Source organism: Diabrotica virgifera, chromosome 4 (assembly GCF_917563875.1).
Source record: "Diabrotica virgifera virgifera chromosome 4, PGI_DIABVI_V3a".
NCBI classification, from domain to species: domain Eukaryota; kingdom Metazoa; phylum Arthropoda; class Insecta; order Coleoptera; family Chrysomelidae; genus Diabrotica; species Diabrotica virgifera.
Window position 1 is genome coordinate 174860029 of NC_065446.1, and position 20656 is coordinate 174880684.

A 20656-nucleotide genomic window follows, 5' to 3' on the forward strand; every position below is an offset into this window, starting at 1 on the left:
AGTTTCAAGAAGGTGTAGTATCGATGGAAATTACACACTGGAAAGAGGAGCTGAAAAATAGGATATAGTGGAGAACCATAGTTCAGCAATTTTTACATAGACATCAAATAAAATTATATATAAATTACTAGCATAAACTGTATTATCTAAAATTGTAAATACAAGGCCTGTAGAGCATAATAAATAAAATAATAAATAAATAAATAAAATAATAAATAATAATAAATAAGGTTTTTTTATTATTTTGTTTGAATATTCATCAATGCGCATATCCCAAATAGCTGGTCTTATCTGAATTTCATTAATTAATTTTTCTACATGTGTATTTCCCATCACAAAAACACGATCTGACAACACTCACTACAGAATTCGCTAGAAAACAGCTGAAACGTCTGTGTTGCACCACTATACACGCATTTATGATATGCCGTCGAAGTCATAAAACCGATTGGCGGTGGATGGGTTCCAGTATATGTCGCCAGAAAGCCGCTGCATCGAAAATTTTAAGAGCGTCTGGTGTGTGTTACTGCATCAAAGTATAGTAAGGGATGCGTCGCTATCGACATCTCAGCGGGGGTTCAGTCGACGTACGCCGCCCCGTCTGTGTTACCTCTTAGGGTAAGAACAGAACAAGTGGGTCGCGGTGGAGGTGGAGGTGGAGGTCGCGGTCGATGTCGATATCCATGTAAAACAAACATATTGTAGTGAATGGAAGAGAACAGAGCAGGTAAGTCGCGGTGGAGGTTTAGCGCGATGCCATCCAGGAGGTTTACATCGATGCTTTTAAAAATAAAATGAGTTTGTTTTACATGGATGTCTACTGCGCGGCCTACAAGGATGCTTCCATGTGATTGGTCCGTTCGAAGACAAGTTGTCATTACCTGCGCTATCTGAGTTGATACTTTTTATATAATCCCTTTTTTGTATTCAGTTTATTTTTGAATTTCTAAAGCACTTAAATACGGCAAATTTTTGAAATATGGTGTATTCCACGAATATACGACTGTTTTGAATTATCGCGATAACGAATATTTTAGTGTGCAACATAAGAAGTACGAGTAAGTATTTTTCTCTAATAATTACTCCAATAAACAACAATATAATTTGCAATTTACTTTCGTTCTTCATATTTTGCACAGTAGAATATTCGTTGTCGCGATAATCCAAAAGGGTCTTATATTCGTGGAATGGGGTATATGAAGGAGGATCTGATTATTTACAGCTGACATTTCATCACTATCATCACTTGACTGACACAACATCGCAAAAGCACAGTCTTTTTGTCATTCAAATTTCATTAAACTACTTCACTTGATAGTGGTTCTAGCTCGACTGACAGCGCAGGTGACCTCCTTGCTATGTGCTGTCGACATCGACCGCGACTTAACTAGTAGAATACACCGCGACCTACAACTCCACCTCGACCTACTTGTTCTGTTCTTACCCTAAGTAGTTTATTTTTTCAAATTGTGTCGTTTAGGCATCCGGCCGATTTACTGGCTTCATTTTAAACTTAATTTTACAATACCATTAACAAAAATAAAGCTATCGTTAAAAGAATATGAGAAAGAACGACAATGTTACAAGGGGAATGAAATAAAAAAAAGTACCTAATAATCACGCTACACTAATTTAAAGGTCCAGCTGTGCAATTGGGTAACATCAAACCGTTGATTAATAAATATACAACTTATATTATACAGGATTGATAAATATACAACTAATATAAATAAATCGTTTATTATTGAAAGGGGGTAAGCACCATTTTAAACTTTTCGAGTTATAGTAAAAACTCTTCTCTCTTTCTATAATATGCACATCATTTGGTGTTAAATGCAGTTTTGCAGTATAAACTACATCCATGCAGTGCATCAGTGCTTGCTTCCTTTCAACACCAAATGACGCGGATAAAGAAAGAGAGAAGGGGTTTTTACTGTAACTTGAAAAGTAAAAAATGGCGCTTACCTCCTTTCAACAATAATCGATTCAAATATACACGTTAAGTTATCATTAAAATATCAAACTATCTCTTCGAAGAGATCAGGAGAAGAACAAAGGTGACTGACGTCATCGAAAGGATAATCAGACTAAAATGGAGATGGGCTGGACACATAGACAGAATGACAAATGGGCGATGGGAAAAGAGGTTATTGGAATGGAGACCAAGAGAAGACAACAGAAGCGTCAATCGACCTCCTACAAGATGGACTGACGATTTAAGAAGGCTAAATAAAAACTGGATGAGAACCACGTACGTAGATTTTTCAGCCAGTAAATTCTTCGTCCTCCTGGTCCTCGTTTTCCTTCTATTTTTCCTGTAAGATTATTTGCAGCAGTTCATATCTCTCGCTGTTCCTCATGATGTGACCGAAGTATTCAATTTTGCCTGTTTTTATTGTGGCTAACAGCTGTTTTTCTTTTTACATTCTCATAAAACATACCCTGATTAGTAACGTGATCGGTATAAGATTCAACGATAAAGCCACATTTCGAAAGCCTCAATTTCCTTGCAGGTGGCGTCTGTGAAAGTCCACGACTCAACTCCGTACAACAGTATAGGAAAGATATAACATCGTAGTAAACTTTATTGGTATTGATAAATCATGACATTTGAATAGCTTAGTCATTTTTTATATGCAGATCTTGCTTTCTCTCTCCTACATTTGATTTCTAGTACAGTAAGTAATTCATGTGCTTTATTTTTCAGCATAGGGGAGAGTGATAATCGACTGAATGTTTCTTTACATCTAGATACTGTACCACAAGCGCTAGAAAGGAAAGCAGTAGCAGAAATTGTAAACGATACTAGAAAAATAAATTTAATGGACTTCCATGTTAAAGGAGAAGAAGAAGAAAATGAATCTAGTGATATAATGAATGAAGAATTTAATACTAAACAGGAAGAAGGAGAAAATGAATCTAGTGATATAACAAGTAAATCGATAGATATAGGTAAGGTTACTTTATTACAATTATTGTCTTAGTTATACAGGATGTTTCATTGGGAAAGTAACATACGTTAACTGTAGAAAGAGGACACTTAGACAGTTTTCTTACTTGGTTCATAACTTTTTAATCACACCGTATATTTATTTTATATTTGGCACGCAAATATCCTTTAAGGTGTACAATAAATTAATTTATTTACAAATGTAAAAAATCCAGGCCCGGGTTAAAAAATATTAGAAAAATGTTCCGACCCAAAAACAACACCCTGTACATTAAATTTTTTTAAAATGGGTTTTTTAGTTGAAAAGAGGATGAAAAACTAAATTTAGAGGTATACTCTGAATTTTCGGCAAAATTATTTTTCTGGTCAAATTTTGAATTTGAATTCTGAAATTATGTGAAATGCGAGAGCTCTAAGCAGAAAAAAAAATTAAATACAACTTACAACTTGTTAACCGCACTGTATATTTATTTTATATTTAACACGCGAATATTCTTTTATGCGTATAATCAATTATTTTATTTACAATTATAATAAATCCAGGTCTGGATTAAAAAATATTGTAAAAATGTTCCGACCCCAAAAAACACCCTGTATATTAAATTTTTTTAAAATGGATTTTTTAGTTGAAAAGAGGATGAAAAACTAAATTTAGTGGTATACGTTGAATTTTCGGCAAAATGATTTTTCTGGTCAAATTTTGAATTTGAATTCTGAAATTATGTATGTGAATTGCGAGAGCTCTAAGTAGAAAAAAAATTAAATACAACTTACAACTTGTTAACCGCACTGTATATTTATTTTATATTTAACACGCGAATATTCTTTTAGGTGTCCAATCAATTATATTATTTACAATTATAAAAAATTCAGGTCTGGATTAAAAAATATCGTAAAAATGTTCCGACCCAAAAAAACACCCTGTATATTAAATTTTTTTAAAATGGATTTTGCATTTGAAAAGAGGATGAAAAACTAAATTTAGTGGTATACTTTGAATTTTCGGCAAAATGATTTTTCTGATAAAATTTTGAATTTGAATTCTGAAATTATGTCAATTGCGAGAGCTCTAAGTAGAAAAAATTAAAATGCGACTTAATTTTAATTAATACCATTATTTAATCTAAATTGGTAAAATGTTAAAACATTTCAGTGTTTTTTTTATTATCTGTGACAAATAGTTTATGACGAATATTCATCTTTAAATAATGAATAAATAATAAAGAGTCAATAAAGGATACATCACTTTAATCAACTAAGTAGGTATCTAAAAATTATAACAAAACAGAGAAAATGTGCAGCATAACTATTCAAAACTAAAGTACTTATTCAAAATTACCACCATCAAAAATTATTGCTATGTGTCAAAATGTTAATATTTTACCAATTTAGATTAAATAATGGTATTAATTAAAATTAAATCATATTTTAATTTTTTTTTACTTTGAGCTTCGCAATTCACATAATTTCAGAATTCAAATTCAAAATTTTACCAGAAAAATTATTTTGCCGAAAATCCACAGAGAACGGCAGTTCTCACCAGTGGCGCACAACACCCCTACAAGCGACACTAGGTATATATACACGAAATTTTCGATTTTCTAAACCTGACTGAATTGAAAATTGGGCTAAATCCCATCTTAAAGTATAGGAAAAGACTCGTCCATCCATATGTTACATCTCCATTTTGGTTCAAGGGTGAGGATTTTACGGCCCTTACCATTTAGAGTCTGTTTTTCGTTCTCGTCCCCAAAACTCCCAAAAATTTCAAAAACTTAAGCCCGATCTTTGCGGCTTCTGATAACACAGAACATTACCTTTCCAACGCATGTTTAATTTTAAAAATCGGTTATACCATTCAAAAGTTACCGAGCTCAGAATTATTACTCAATTTTTATTTAAAAATGGGAAAATGTTTGTGGATATGTATGTATGTATGTATGTATGTGTGTTTGAAAGTTAAACCGATTTGAATTTTTTTTTCTTGTTTCAAGAGAGTGTGAGGGCTGATTCAGAACCGGTGTAATTGTTTACTTCTGACTACCCGTAAGCCAGCTAGAGGGCTAGGAAGATACAAAATAACATATTTTTTGGGCGTATATATCTTAGGTTCAAGGAGGGACAGGAACATTACAAATACACCAAATCAATAGGGTTGATTCAAGCTTTAAAATGATGCCTAACTGATCAAGCTGAGACATACACACTGCTCACCATAGCCAAAAAACTGAAAAAGTAAACTTTGAAAATTTTGGTTTTTTGACAATTACTCAAAATTTCAACCTAGGAATTGCGCCAATAACTGAGCGTTTGTAGGAGGACTCAGAACACGTCTAACGGTGTATATCTCATATCTGGAAAAATTCGAAATTTTAAGTTATAGGCTTCATAAATATGATCAAATCTATTTCTTATGGGAAAACGGTTTTTCAAGCTCAATAATTCCTGTAATACGTTTAGTTATTATACTTGATCTTGGATGCATCAGATACTACTTGTCAATACGTTTCAAACTCATGTTTAGTGGTCAAAATCAGTTAAGCCGTTCAGAAGTTATAGAGCTCCTAAAGTATAATTAGTCCAGAAACTGAAACTTTTCACTTCGCAATTTTTACAGAATGGATGGATTTGCTTAAGTAAAAAAAGTCTTGTAGATCTTATAAAAACCTACAAAAAAAATTTCTAACAAACTTTCTAATATAAAAAATAAAAAAGTTACGGTTAAAAAACCAATAAATTTTTTTGAAAAATAAAAAAATGGAAAAATCTAATTCGAAGCATAATAATGTAGGTTAGCGGTGTTTTTTTGTATGGTGTACGTTAAAAACTTAAAAAATTACTTAAAAACTTAAAAACTTAAAAAAATTACCAGAGAACGGTAGTTCTCACCAGTGGCGCATAATACCCCTACATGCGACACTATATGTTTATACACGAAATTTTCGATTTTATAAATTTGACTGAACTTAAAATTGTGCCAAATCTCACCTTAAGGTTTAGGACAAGACTCGCCCATCCATATATCAACTGTCCATTTTGGTTCAAGGGTGTGGATTTTACAGAATGTATGTATGTATGTATGTATTGTTAAGATATGTAAAATTTGAATTAATATGGTTTCGATCTTAATATTTTAGAAAAGTTAAAACATATAATAAAAATATACTAAAATTCATTTCGAAGAAATGAAAGTCAATTATCTTTGGATGGCCGTAGGTAAACAAAATTTAAATAGGGATTAAGTATTTTCTTTGTACAGTTAGTATGATAAGGAAGTGGTTATGTGTTTGGACAATGAGACCGGGTTAGGGAACAATTGTATTTAGAAATTTAAATGAATGTAATCTCCTTAAAAAACCGATTGGCATGTAATTAGTTTTAGGATGGTAGGAAAAGTTGGTGTTGAATCTGACATTGACAATTTTGAATTTAATTTTTTGGAATCGTTGTCAGTGGACTTTGATAATTTTTTACATAATTTAATTTTACGGTAGAATAATTTTTTTAACGTTACTGTTTAGTGCTGGCCTTTAAACGAATGTGATTCTAGACGATAGTTGTTAAATGATCGTCAAGTCGAATAGTGGTGATCTCTGAGAGTCTCCTGAAGTAGTAAGGCAGATAAATGAATAGCTGTGAGTTTGTTGAAATAAGTGTCCTGACGGAGGCTCATCACGTAAAGCATTGTAAGTTATATTGTTCTACTTATATTCCAAGAGTCACCGTTGCATGCCGGAACGAGAAATAGATTCAGTTTATTGAGAGGAGAAAAGGCTAGCATTGTTTTTTGAAAGATACGTGCATCTGTAGGGGGTCATTGATGACAATAGGCTTGCAATAGTTTGTTGCGAGATTGCTGACTACATAGGGGGCTGCTAAGAGTAAATTGTAGGCGACCAGAGACAAGAATTTGGACAACTCATCATCCGAGAGACAGTTTTATTTTTTTTTTGTAGAATTATTCATAACGCAAATTTCAATAAGTACTTTAGATAGTGGTAGGAGTATTTCAATAATCAGAATAGGAGATATTATTTTTAGAGGATATTTTGAGGGTGAATTTATTTCAATAGATGTTTTTGTACCATATATGTGTTTTATTCCGTTAGTCTTTGACCTTATTTATCATATGTAAAGCAAAGGAGATATTGAAGCACGAGAATATAAAACCCTGAGATTAGAGCATTAAATAGTGTGATTAAATCATAAGTGCATCATTAAAATTAAATTTAATTAATTAATTAATTATCTAATCAATTGCTTTGAGCACACCGATCTTTGAATATCACATTAACTGGAGCCCAGAACGTGGTGGCTTAAAAAATATCGCAGCTTTGCATTTGATGGTAGGGAAAGAGATAAGGAATAACTACAGGTGATCCAGAGATAATTTGACAATTTTTCCAGGTGTAAAAATATTTTTGATTTATGGATTGATCGTAGGTAGTTGATATTTACTGCTATTGAATTATTTAATATTTTTACCAATCGTACATTTGATATTTATTTTGAAATTTACTGATTGCATATTTGATATTTGTGGCGAAAATTTATTAAATTTGGGGAGAAATATTTGTCGTGTTCTGCAACTTATAGAGTGTTGTAAAATTTCACATTTGGCGGGGACAAAGAAAACAGTAACAAAAAGAAACAACATGTCGACCACAAGGAGGCAAAGCAAAATGCAAGAAAGCAGAGAGAATAACAGAGAAGAGGAAAAAATTGTTGAAGAGGGATTGGGTAATGAAGGAGATACAACGATTATGGAGAGAAAAGAACAGGAATTAACAGGAATAGAGAAACTATTGCAACTGATGCAACTCCAATCACAACAAATGGATAGAAATCAACAGGAAACAAAAAGGACAATGCAAGAAAATCAACAGGAATCAAAACGAGCCATGGAAGAAACACAACAAAAAATAGAGAAAAATCAACAGGAAGCAAAACGAGCCATGGAAATAACACAACAAAAAATGGAAGAAACACAAAGAGAAATATCACAGAGAATAGAACAGAAATTGGAAGAGAATGATGGCAAATTGGAAAAGCGTTTGGAAAAATATGAAAATGAAGTGAAAGCCTGTTTAGAAAAAGTTAGAGAAGAAACAGAAAGGAAACTGAAGATGCAACGAGAAGAAATAGAAACTAAAATGAAGGATATTAAGACTGTGCAGAAGATGGAATTAGAACAGTTAGAAAGCAAATTTGAAAATGCAATACAAGAAGACAGGCGAGAAATAGAAGAAAAATTTAAGCAAAACGAAAAACAAATTGCGGAACTCAAGAATCAACAGAATTGTGGAGAAAGAAGGGAAATGATTATCCTTGGTACAAGCGACGCGAAAATACAATTTGGAGGGGATATTAGAAAAACACACCCAGTACCATTTGTTAAAAATTTGAAAACCAAATTGCAACATATTAGATATTTTGACGACTGCAAAGAAACAATTAGAAACCATCTGAAAGAAGGAGCAGCGTTATGGTATGAAAGTAAAGAAGATGAGTTTGAAAATTGGACAGATTTCGAAAATAAATTTCTCAACTATTTCTGGGGGAAAGTTAAACAGAGGGAAATCAACCAAGAGCTACAGAATGGAAGATATCACGAGAAAATGGGAATATCGGAAGAAAGATATGCTTTGCAGATATATAACAATTCCAAATATCTAGACTACAAATACTCTACCGAACAACTGGTAGAAATGATAAGCAGACATTTCGAAGAAACGCTGGAGGACCACGTGATTTTGAGAAACTATCAAGATATTGATAGTTTGTGCCAATTCCTTCAAGTAAGGGAAGCAAAAAGAAGAGAAATGCGAAACAGAAGACAACATGAACAATATAATGGACCGGCAAGAAGGTATCAATCAAATTATGACCAGAGAAACCGACATGCCCAATCAACAAACGAAGATAGGCCGAGAGAATACCAAAATTACAATAGACAACAAAATTATGATAACAGGAATCACGCAAAAAATAGAACATATGAAAATCACAACAGAAACAGAGATGCACAAAATCCTCCGACTAGGAATACGAACGAACAAAGGGACGGTAGAAACAATCAGAATTTCCAACGACAAAATAGAAGGGAGATGAATCATGTAACAATAGAAAACGAGGAAGAAGATGTATGCAATGAATCCAGACAGGATTTTCAATAAAGCATCCACTGAACAAACATAAACAACTCTCCGGTATATTTTGTCATCCGAGAGAGTTTATACAGTTGGCGGGAAATGAAAGACAAAGTTCTAATTCAAATTTAATATTCTTAGATGCATTTATAAAACATAAAGCGATTAAAATTTTGATTGATTCTGGATCGGAGATATCGTTAATCAATAAGAAACTAGTAAAAGAATTAAATTTGGACAGATTTGTGTATAAAATTCCTAGGGTTGCTTTAGTGGGTGCAAACAACAAAAAATTGACGACAGTAAATGAAGGTTTGGGAGTGCGGATCAGAGTGGGAGACAAATACTATATTATGCAATGTGTGGTGATCGAAGATTTAAACCATGATATGATAGCGGGAATTGATGAATTGAGTGAAAAACATATCACCATAAATTTTTCGGAGAATAAACTGGAAATCAGAGCAGAACCAGACAACATAGAAGAAGAAATGGAAATAGATAGGAAAATAATTGTTGAAAAGATAAATGAACAGGAAAAACATAAAGAAATCAATATGACTGTAGAGGAAAAACCGAAAGTACAAGAAAAAAATCAACCAGAAAAAAAAAGAAGGAAGAAAAAGAAGAAGAGTTCAAAAAGAAAGAAGGAAAACAAGGTGGATACAAGAGAAAGACAGGAAATCGAAGGTACGGAAGAATTGTCGGCAATCGACGATAAAACAGAAAGGAAGCAGGAAGAAAAGGAAGTTCTCATAAGAGAAATGAAAGCAGTAGAAACATGGTGCTCGGGATACCAAATGGAAATTGAAGATAAAAAAAAACAGAAGAAGAAATAAAGGATGAGGACAGAGAAGAAATGGCAATAATGGACGAGAATCCAGAATTTTATGAAGAAATATTATGGACAGTGAATACATGCGAACAAAATGAGGATGAAAGAAAATTAAAATGTGGAGAAAACATGGAAAAGGAAGTAGAGAAGATTCTAGAAAATTATGGAGATTTGATTAATGAAGAAAGCCGAGTGGCTAAAAATTATGAACATTCTTTTAAAGTTAAAAACTTAGAAAATTTTAAATCCAAGACATATCCAATCCCGTATAAATACAGGCAAAGCGTCGGACAGGAAATTGAAAAAATGATCGAAGACAAGGTGATAGAAAGATGTGACTCTCCATATATCAACCCGATAGTATGCGTTAAAAAATCGAGTGGTGATTTGCGATTATGTTTAGATGCAAGAAACATTAATTCACACACAATCGCGCAATACGAAGCGCCTTTGAACATCGAAGCCATATTTGGACGAATCACAGGGTCACACATTTTTTCCAAAATCGATTTGAAACATAGTTTTTGGTTAATACCTTTGGCAGAGAAATGTCGAAATTATACCGCTTTTTCGATCGACGGAGTGGTATACCGATTTAGGGTGGTACCATTTGGCCTACAGAGTGCATGCGCTGCTTTGGTTCGCGCATTGAACACAATCTTAAATAGGCATGGAGAATTTGTTGTACATTACATAGATGATTTATTAATTTTCTCACCAGATATAACAAGCCATCTACGACATATTCACACTGTGCTAGAAGAATTGGATCAAGCGGGATTGAAATTAAATATTAAAAAGTGTCAGTTTTTCCAAAAGGAAATACTGTATTTAGGATTCAAATTAGACACAAAAGGGATTAGTCTTGCAGAAGATAGAATCGAAATTATAAATAACTACGCTAGGCCAACCAATTTAAAAACATTGCGGGGATTTTTGGGAATGGTAAACTATTTCAAAAAACTAATACCAGACATCAGCACAAAAGAAATACCGTTGATAGCATTACTTAAGAAAAATGTTAGGTGGAAATGGGGAACGGAACAAGAAATGGCTTTCAAAAATTTAAAAGGAGCTTTCTCCACAGCTGTAAGAGTACACCACCCAAGATATGATCAACCTTTCATTCTCCGGACCGATGCTTCCATAACAAAATTCGCAGGGGTGTTATCACAGATCCAAGACGATGTAGAGGTGCCAATCTGTTTTGTCTCCCGTGTAACCAAAACATATGAGAGAAAGTACAGCGTTACTGAATTAGAGTTCGCCAGTGTGTTATTTTGTGTAAATAAATTACGGTTTTACCTACTAGGGGCAAAATTCACCATTGAAACAGACCATGCAGCTTTGATACATATAATGAAAAATAGGCTGGTAAATAATAGAATTCATAGGGGCATTCTTTTACTTCAAGAGTATGATTTTGAATTTAAATATATCAAAGGAACTGACAATATCTTGGCTGATGCGTTGACGAGAGATGAACAATTCCGCAAAGAGGACCACAAAACTCTCCACGTTGGCATGAACATAATGAGAGAAGAAGTAGGCTTATTTTCTTTGGCTCAGATCAGGGAAAATCAGGAACAACTGGATGAAAGAGAAAAGCAAAGGGTCGAACAAGAGGATAACTTATATTTTAAGAGGGTCGATGGTAGAGAACTATATGTAATCAAGGAACAGATGGCAAAAGAAGTTTTAGCAAAATTACACTGTGACAACGGACACATTGGAAGCAGGAAGGTGTGGCTTATGTTCAGGGAGAACTACATTTGTCGAAAGGACTATACAATAGCCAAAGAGATGACTCGAAATTGCGAGACATGCCAAAAGTGTAAAAGTAAGAATTTCAAAAACGAAAACATCACAAAAAACGTCATAGCTCGGAAGAAACTGGATATTGTCGCAATTGATATGTTGAGCGATTTAATAACAACAACACAGAGGAATAAACACATATTAGTTATGGTGGATGTTTTTTCAAAGTATTTAAAACTGTACCCATGTAGAACCACGAAAGGAGCTGAAATACTTCGGAAGATAGACGATTTTATCGAAACAGTGGGAAGACCAGACAATATTTTGTTGGACAATGCAACATACTTTAGGAACGACCGTTTTAAAGGGGAATTAAGAGAGAGAGGCATAAATACAAAATTTGTAAGCATCCGACATCCACAGAGCAACCCATCAGAGCGTTTTATACAAGAAGTCACAAAATTTCTAAGAATTGCTGCGGAAGAACATCATCGACATTGGGACAGAAAAGTGTTTGAAATAGAGACGTATTTGAACTGTGCACCAAATACGGTTACCAAGGAGACGCCTTTATATGTAATGAAAGGAACAATGCCTACGAGACCGTGGGAAGACACCGCCCCCAGACAATACGAAGAAGTGATCGAGGTGGTTCAACGAAGATTGAGACGAAGTGGAGAGAAATATCTCCAAAGGCAAGAGAGGACCCGAAGAAGAAGGCCGGTTACATTCCAGAAAGGGGATAAAGTTTTAGTGAGGGCACTAAGGGTGTCCAATTTACAAAATGGTATTTGTGCTAAATTGATGCCGGTATTTGAAGGTCCATATAGGGTCAATACGGAAAATGGGGTAAATAGTTATGAATTAGCGCATATAGAGACAGGCAAGATACGGGGTATTTTTAACATTCACGACATTTATAAGTATCATGAGTAGAGTTTGGTAACATAATGGAATAATTTGATCCTAAAAAAAACTTGTGTCATTTAAATAAATAACAGAGTTTTTCGGCAAATCAAATGGCGGGGAGTTGTTAAGATATGTAAAATTTGAATTAATATGGTTTCGATCTTAATATTTTAGAAAAGTTAAAACATATAATAAAAATATACCAAAATTCATTTCGAAGAAATGAAAGTCAATTATCTTTGGATGGCCGTAGGTAAACAAAATTTAAATAGGGATTAAGTATTTTCTTTGTACAGTTAGTATGATAAGGAAGTGGTTATGTGTTTGGACAATGAGACCGGGTTAGGGAACAATTGTATTTAGAAATTTAAATGAATGTAATCTCCTTAAAAAACCGATTGGCATGTAATTAGTTTTAGGAAATTTCTAATGGTAGGAAAAGTTGGTGTTGAATCTGACATTGACAATTTTGAATTTAATTTTTTGGAATCGTTGTCAGTGGACTTTGATAATTTTTTACATAATTTAATTTTACGGTAGAATAATTTTTTTAACGTTACTGTTTAGTGCTGGCCTTTAAACGAATGTGATTCTAGACGATAGTTGTTAAATGATCGTCAAGTCGAATAGTGGTGATCTCTGAGAGTCTCCTGAAGTAGTAAGGCAGATAAATGAATAGCTGTGAGTTTGTTGAAATAAGTGTCCTGACGGAGGCTCATCACGTAAAGCATTGTAAGTTATATTGTTCTACTTATATTCCAAGAGTCACCGTTGCATGCCGGAACGAGAAATAGATTCAGTTTATTGAGAGGAGAAAAGGCTAGCATTGTTTTTTGAAAGATACGTGCATCTGTAGGGGGTCATTGATGACAATAGGCTTGCAATAGTTTGTTGCGAGATTGCTGACTACATAGGGGGCTGCTAAGAGTAAATTGTAGGCGACCAGAGACAAGAATTTGGACAACTCATCATCCGAGAGACAGTTTTATTTTTTTTTTGTAGAATTATTCATAACGCAAATTTCAATAAGTACTTTAGATAGTGGTAGGAGTATTTCAATAATCAGAATAGGAGATATTATTTTTAGAGGATATTTTGAGGGTGAATTTATTTCAATAGATGTTTTTGTACCATATATGTGTTTTATTCCGTTAGTCTTTGACCTTATTTATCATATGTAAAGCAAAGGAGATATTGAAGCACGAGAATATAAAACCCTGAGATTAGAGCATTAAATAGTGTGATTAAATCATAAGTGCATCATTAAAATTAAATTTAATTAATTAATTAATTATCTAATCAATTGCTTTGAGCACACCGATCTTTGAATATCACATTAGTATGTATCTACAAGAATAAAAAACCGCTAAACGCCGTAAAAATGAGTGGCGCATACAATATTCCAGCTACAAAAGATCTGATATGAAAATTACGTGGCGCGAAAATGTATTTTCATTTTGATGCAAAACAAAATTCTAGTTTTATTTTAAAAGATTTTTCCATAATATTTGCTAAATTTGAAGTAAACGCGCCACAAAAGAGTTTCAAAATTCAAACTGTATCAAAGTGTATTCTTTTGTGGCGCGTTTACTTCAAATTTAGCAAATATTATGGAAAAATCTTTTAAAATAAAACTAGAATTTTGTTTTGCATCAAAATGAAAATACATTTTCGCGCCACGTAATTTTCATATCAGATCTTTTGTAGCTGGAATATTGTATGCGCCACTCATTTTTACGGCGTTTAGCGGTTTTTTATTCTTGTAGATACATACATACATACATACATACATTCTGTAAAATCCACACCCTTGAACCAAAATGGACAGTTGATATATGGATGGGCGAGTCTTGTCCTAAACCTTAAGGTGAGATTTGGCACAATTTTAAGTTCAGTCAAATTTATAAAATCGAAAATTTCGTGTATAAACATATAGTGTCGCATGTAGGGGTATTATGCGCCACTGGTGAGAACTACCGTTCTCTGGTAATTTTTTTAAGTTTTTAAGTAATTTTTTAAGTTTTTAACGTACACCATACAAAAAAACACCGCTAACCTACATTATTATGCTTCGAATTAGATTTTTCCATTTTTTTATTTTTCAAAAAAATTTATTGGTTTTTTAACCGTAACTTTTTTATTTTTTATATTAGAAAGTTTGTTAGAAATTTTTTTTGTAGGTTTTTATAAGATCTACAAGACTTTTTTTACTTAAGCAAATCCATCCATTCTGTAAAAATTGCGAAGTGAAAAGTTTCAGTTTCTGGACTAATTATACTTTAGGAGCTCTATAACTTCTGAACGGCTCAACTGATTTTGACCACTAAACATGAGTTTGAAACGTATTGACAAGTAGTATCTGATGCATCCAAGATCAAGTATAATAACTGAACGTATTACAGGAATTATTGAGCTTGAAAAACCGTTTTCCCATAAGAAATAGATTTGATCATATTTATGAAGCCTATAACTTAAAATTTCGAATTTTTCCAGATATGAGATATACACCGTTAGACGTGTCCTGAGTCCTCCTACAAACGCTCAGTTATTGGCGCAATTCGTAGGTTGAAATTTTGAGTAATTGTCAAAAAACCAAAATTTTCAAAGTTTACTTTTTCAGTTTTTTGGCTATGGTGAGCAGTGTGTATGTCTCAGCTTGATCAGTTAGGCGTTTAGCGGTTTTTTATTCTTGTTCAAAGTATACCATTAAATTTAGTTTTTCAGCCTCTTTTCAAATGCAAAATCCATTTTAAAAAAATTTAATATACAGGGTGTTTTTTTGGGTCGGAACATTTATACAATATTTTTTAATCCGGACCTGGATTTTTTTTATTTGTAAATAAATTAATTGATTGGACACCTAAAAGAATATTCGCGTGTTAAATATAAAATTAATATACAGTGCGGTTGACAAGTTGTAAGCTGTATTTCAATTTTTTTCTACTGATAGCTCTCGAAATTCACATAATTTCAGAATTTAAATTCAAAATTTGACCAGAAAAATCATTTTGCCAAAAATTCAAAGTATACCACTAAATTTAGTTTTTCATCCTCTTTTCAACTGAAAAATCCATTTTAAAAAAATTTAATGTACAGGGTGTTGTTTTTAGGTTGGAATATTTTTCCAATTTTTTTTAATCCGGACCTGGATTTTTACAATTGTAAACAATATAATTTATTGTACACCTTAAACGATATTTCCGTGCCAAATATAAAATAAATATACAGTGTGGTTAAAAAGTTATGAACCAATTAAGAAAATGGCAAAATAGATAAAACACTCAGTATCTTTGTTATTAATGGAGTAAGACCCATTAAGTATGGTATTTTTGAGACCGCCTAAGTGTCCTCTTTCTGCAGTTAACGTATGTTACTTTCCCAATGAAACACCCTGTATACACAGAAAATTATTATTATTAAATTAAATTAATTAAAACTAATCCAAAAAATAATAGAACAAAACAGAATACCACAAGAATGTGGAGATCAAGCACCCTAATAACTCTCTTCAAAAAGGGAGAAAAATCGGGCCCGGAGAATTACAGAGGAATTAATTTATTAAACACAACACTAAAATTAATGACCAAAGTGATAACAAACAAACTGAATAAAATTATAACATTAGCAGAAGAACAACAAGGTTTTAGGTCGGGAAGATCATGCACCGACGCTATATTTATAATGAGGCAGATTCAAGAAAAATCGTTAGAATACAACAAACCGGCATACTTATGTTTCACGGACCTTAAGAAGGCATTTGACAGGGTCAAATTAAAGGACGTTATCCATTTATTGTACGCAAGAGAGGTACCTCTAGGAATAATTAAAACGATCGAAAATATCTACCAGAACAACACAATAAAAATAAAAGTAGATGAAGAACTAACTGACCCAATTGAAGCTGGCAATGGGATAAGACAGGGAGATTTCCTGAGTCCTCTGTTGTTCAACCTGATCATGGATGAAATAATAAAAAAAGTAAGAACAAAAAAAGGATACCAAATGGGAGAAAAACAAGTTAAAATAATCTGTTATGCAGACGACGCAATACTAATCTCTCAAAGTGAATATGATTTACAACGTATGCTGCACGAATTTAATATAACCGCTAGAAAATTTAACATGTTAATTTCCCCAAAAAAGACTAAATGCATGGTTATAACAGCAGATCTAATAAGGTGTAAATTAGAGCTGGAGGGTCAAATAATAGAACAAGTCATGGGGTTTAAATATCTAGGCATCACACTATGCAGCTACGGAAAGCTCGAAACAGAAGTGGAAGATCAGGTGAATAAAGCAAACAGAGCCGCAGGTTGCCTGAATAAAACAATATGGAGAAATAAAAACATCGGAAAAGAAGTGAAAGGCAGAATTTACAAAACAGTCATCAGACCAATAATGACATACGCGGCAGAAACACGACCTGATACAGAAAGGACAAAAAGAATGCTAGAAACAGCAGAGATGAAAACATTGCGAAAAATCGATGGTAAGACGCTGTGGGATAGAGCTAGAAGTGCAGATATACGAAGGAGATGCAAGGTGGACAACTTTAATAACTGTTTGAAAAGTAGAAGAGTAGAATGGAACGACCACATAAGCCGAGTGACAGCAAATAGAGTAGTAAGGACGGCGAGAGACGGTTCCCCAATAGGAAGACGATCAGTGGGAAGACCACGAAAAAGATGGAATGACAACTTACTGGAATCACATTGAAAAACAGACAGAGTAATGTCTATATAAAAAGAAGAAGAAGAAGAAGAAGAAATTAAATTAAATTAAATTATTATACACCGTTACTATCCTCATCATCATCATCCAACCAATTTACGTCCAATGCTGGACATAGGTCTCTACCAATTTTTTCCACACTTCACGGTTTTGTGCTGATTGTTATAAGTTTTATTAATCCACCTGATATTATCTGTCCATCGTGTAGGCAGCCTTCCTCTACTGCGTTTATCTTCTCTTGGTCTCCATTACATTAGCTTTCGTGTCCGTCTTGAGTTCTTCAGCCTGGCGACGTGTCCTGCCCAGTTCCATTTGAGCTTGGTGACACGTTCTGTAACATCTGTTATACCGGTTCTTTGTCTGAGATCTTCATTTCTTATTTTATCCCGTAGGGTTACGCCCAGCATGGATCTTTCCATACGCCTTTGAGCAACCCTCATTTTCGACTCTGTTACCTTGGTTAGAGTCAGTGTATCTGCTCCATATGTAATTACTGGTAGCACACATTGATCAACACGTGTCTTTTTAAACTGATCGATCAAGATTTTTCGGCATATCTTTTTCAGTTTCTCTCGGAATCAAGCGATTTCGACTATCCTTCTTTTAAGTATTCTTACTCTTACCTCTTACTTATAACACCCTATCCTGATTTTTCTTCTGGTTGAATTATTGAATTCATTTTTGATTTACATGTTTACTCTGATTGGAGTACGAAGGGAACCATTCTCGTTGGAACTTTACCGCGTTGAGCAGATGGGACGTGAATTATAAATTGTAAAATTCCCTCATCTTCCTTAGTCTCAGCATCCGTTATGGCTTGCAAATTGTAGAAGCCTCGGAGGTGTTACCAGAGAAGGTTCCCATTGTTTTCAATCTGGTAGGATGTAGAGTAACATTTTTGGATGTTGTTTTATGTGCTATTAGATTGAAAACTTAGTTTTTTGCTAGCAGTTGCCGCTAGGGCATCCCTGCCATTTCGTTCGTTGCAATCCGTGACTGCACGTCGGGGTTTGTCCTAGTTGGGTCAGAGAGAGCAGCATATGTGCCTCCTGATGAGAGACTAATAAGTTTCGAAACCGGTAGAGGTGCTTGCTGCACTCTCTGATTGAACTGGAATAATGATGCAGCTGTAGTTTCGTGTTGCAACGAAATTGAAAATGATTACTCATTTTTGAAAAATATAGAATTTTATATACTAGAAAATTTACAAATTTGATGGGCATTTTTACAATATTTATTTCATATTTTTAATTATATCACCCTTTTCCTCGGCAAATTAATATGCAACGCTACAAAAACGTTTCATCATTTAGGTCTATCAGAGCCGGAAGATCAGTAAATGTACTCTTAATCTATTTTATTAAAAACCAGTGGGATTTCTGTAATTTGATAAATGAAACCTAATGGGAATTAAGGTCATCGGCTATATTTACGTAACTTAATGAAATTGCTGGCGATTTTTATTGGAAATCCTGCAAGTGATATATAAAACAGGTAAACGATACGATGACATTGAATACACGAGTTTACTAGAATATAAGCTCTAAGAACCTATCATTTATTTTAATTTCTATAGGGATAAAAAAAAATAAATTACTTAGGAAGTAAAAAATCTTCAATAAAAATGTAACAAAAAAAATTATAGGCACTCGTGGGAGTGCCGACAGAACTGAAAACTTCTTATAGTATATAAATTTTGAGCTCAATGCTTTTACCCCATGCTAAAAGAAGTGCTATACCTATATAATATACGATATTAGCAATGAGTATGCCCTACGCTATTTATGTATACATACACATAATTTATATATTATGTACAAAATTTATTTCAGCGAAGTGATGACGGTCGCAAATTCAATACTTTTTCCCCATCCAAGAAGTGCATAACGTCTATAAAGAAATTTTCAATTCAAAAATTTATTTCGTCGAAGCGATAACGGGCGCTAGTTTACTACTTTTTCCCCATCCAAAAAGTACACAACGTCCCTCAAGAAGTTTTCACTTCAAATATTTATTTCGTCGAAGCGATGATGGTCGCTAATTTAATACTTTTTTACATCGAAAAAGTGCATAACGTCCCTAAATAAGTTTCACTTCAAATATTTATTTCGTCGAAGCGATTACGGCCCTAATTCAATACTTTTCCTCCATACAAAAAGTGCACAACGTCCCTACAAAAGTTTTCACTTAAAAATGTATTTCGTCGAAGCGATGACGGTCGCTAATTTAATAATTTTCCTTATTCAAAAAGTGCACAACGTCCCTCAAGAAGTATTCAGTTCAAAAATGTATTTCCTCGAAGCGATGAAGGTTCGCTAATATAATATTTTCCCCATCCAAAAATTGTACGTTTGATTTGTATTAAAATTGATTTCATCGAAGCGATGACGATCGTTGATTTAATACTTTTTACATCGAAAAAGTGCACAACGTCCCTAAATAAGTTTCACTTCAAATATTTATTTCGTCGAAGCGATGACAGTCCCTAATTCAATACTTTTCCCCCATTCAAAAAGTGCACAACGTTCCTAAAGAAGTTTTCACTTCAAAAATGTATTTCGTCGAAGCGATGACGGTCGCTAATTTACTAATTTTTCCCCGTCCAAAAAGTGCACAACGTCCCTCAAGCAGTTTTCAGTTCAAAAATTTATTTCGTCGAAGCGATAAAGGTCGCTTATTTATATTTTCCTCATCCAAAAAGTGCACAACGTCCCTCAATAAGTTTTCACATAAAAAATTGATTTCATCGAAACGATGACAGTCGCTAATTTAATGCTTTTTTCCATCGGAAAAGTGCACAACGTCCCTAAAGAAGTTTCACTTCAAATATTTATTTCGTCGAAGCGATGACAGTCCATAATTCAATGCTTTTCCCCCATCCAATAAGTGCACAATGTCCCTCAAGAAGTTTTCACTTCACGAATTTATTTCATCGAAGCGATGACGGTCGATAATTTAATACTTTTTTCCATCCAAAAAGAACACAACGTCCCTAAAGCAGTTTTTACTTCAAATGTTTATTTCGTCGAAGCAATGACAGTCGCTTATTTATTACTTTCTTCCCATCCAAATTTAATAATTTTTCCCCATCCAAAAAGTGCACAACGTCCCTAAAGAAGTTTTCACTTCAAAAAAACATTTTAAATTTCACTTCAATACATATACGTACAAAATTAATTTCGCCGAAGAGATGACGGTCGCGATGACAGTCGCGGAATAAACATTTTTTCCCTATCGAAAAATAGGTTTTACATTTATTTTAAATTTAAATACTTCTATACAATTTATGTATAGATACACATAATATAGATACGTACAAAATTT

General features: G+C 33.5%; 1 protein-coding gene across 1 annotated transcript in view; it reads left to right on the forward strand.

Moving 5' to 3' along the window:
* Positions 1 to 20656, forward strand: part of LOC126883249 (uncharacterized) — a 93121-nt gene that overhangs the window by 23009 nt on the left and 49456 nt on the right. Inside the window, exon 3 of the mRNA XM_050648545.1 lies at positions 2708 to 2952. Coding sequence (XP_050504502.1) covers positions 2708 to 2952 — 245 coding nt within the window. The remainder of the gene's footprint in view (positions 1 to 2707; positions 2953 to 20656) is intronic.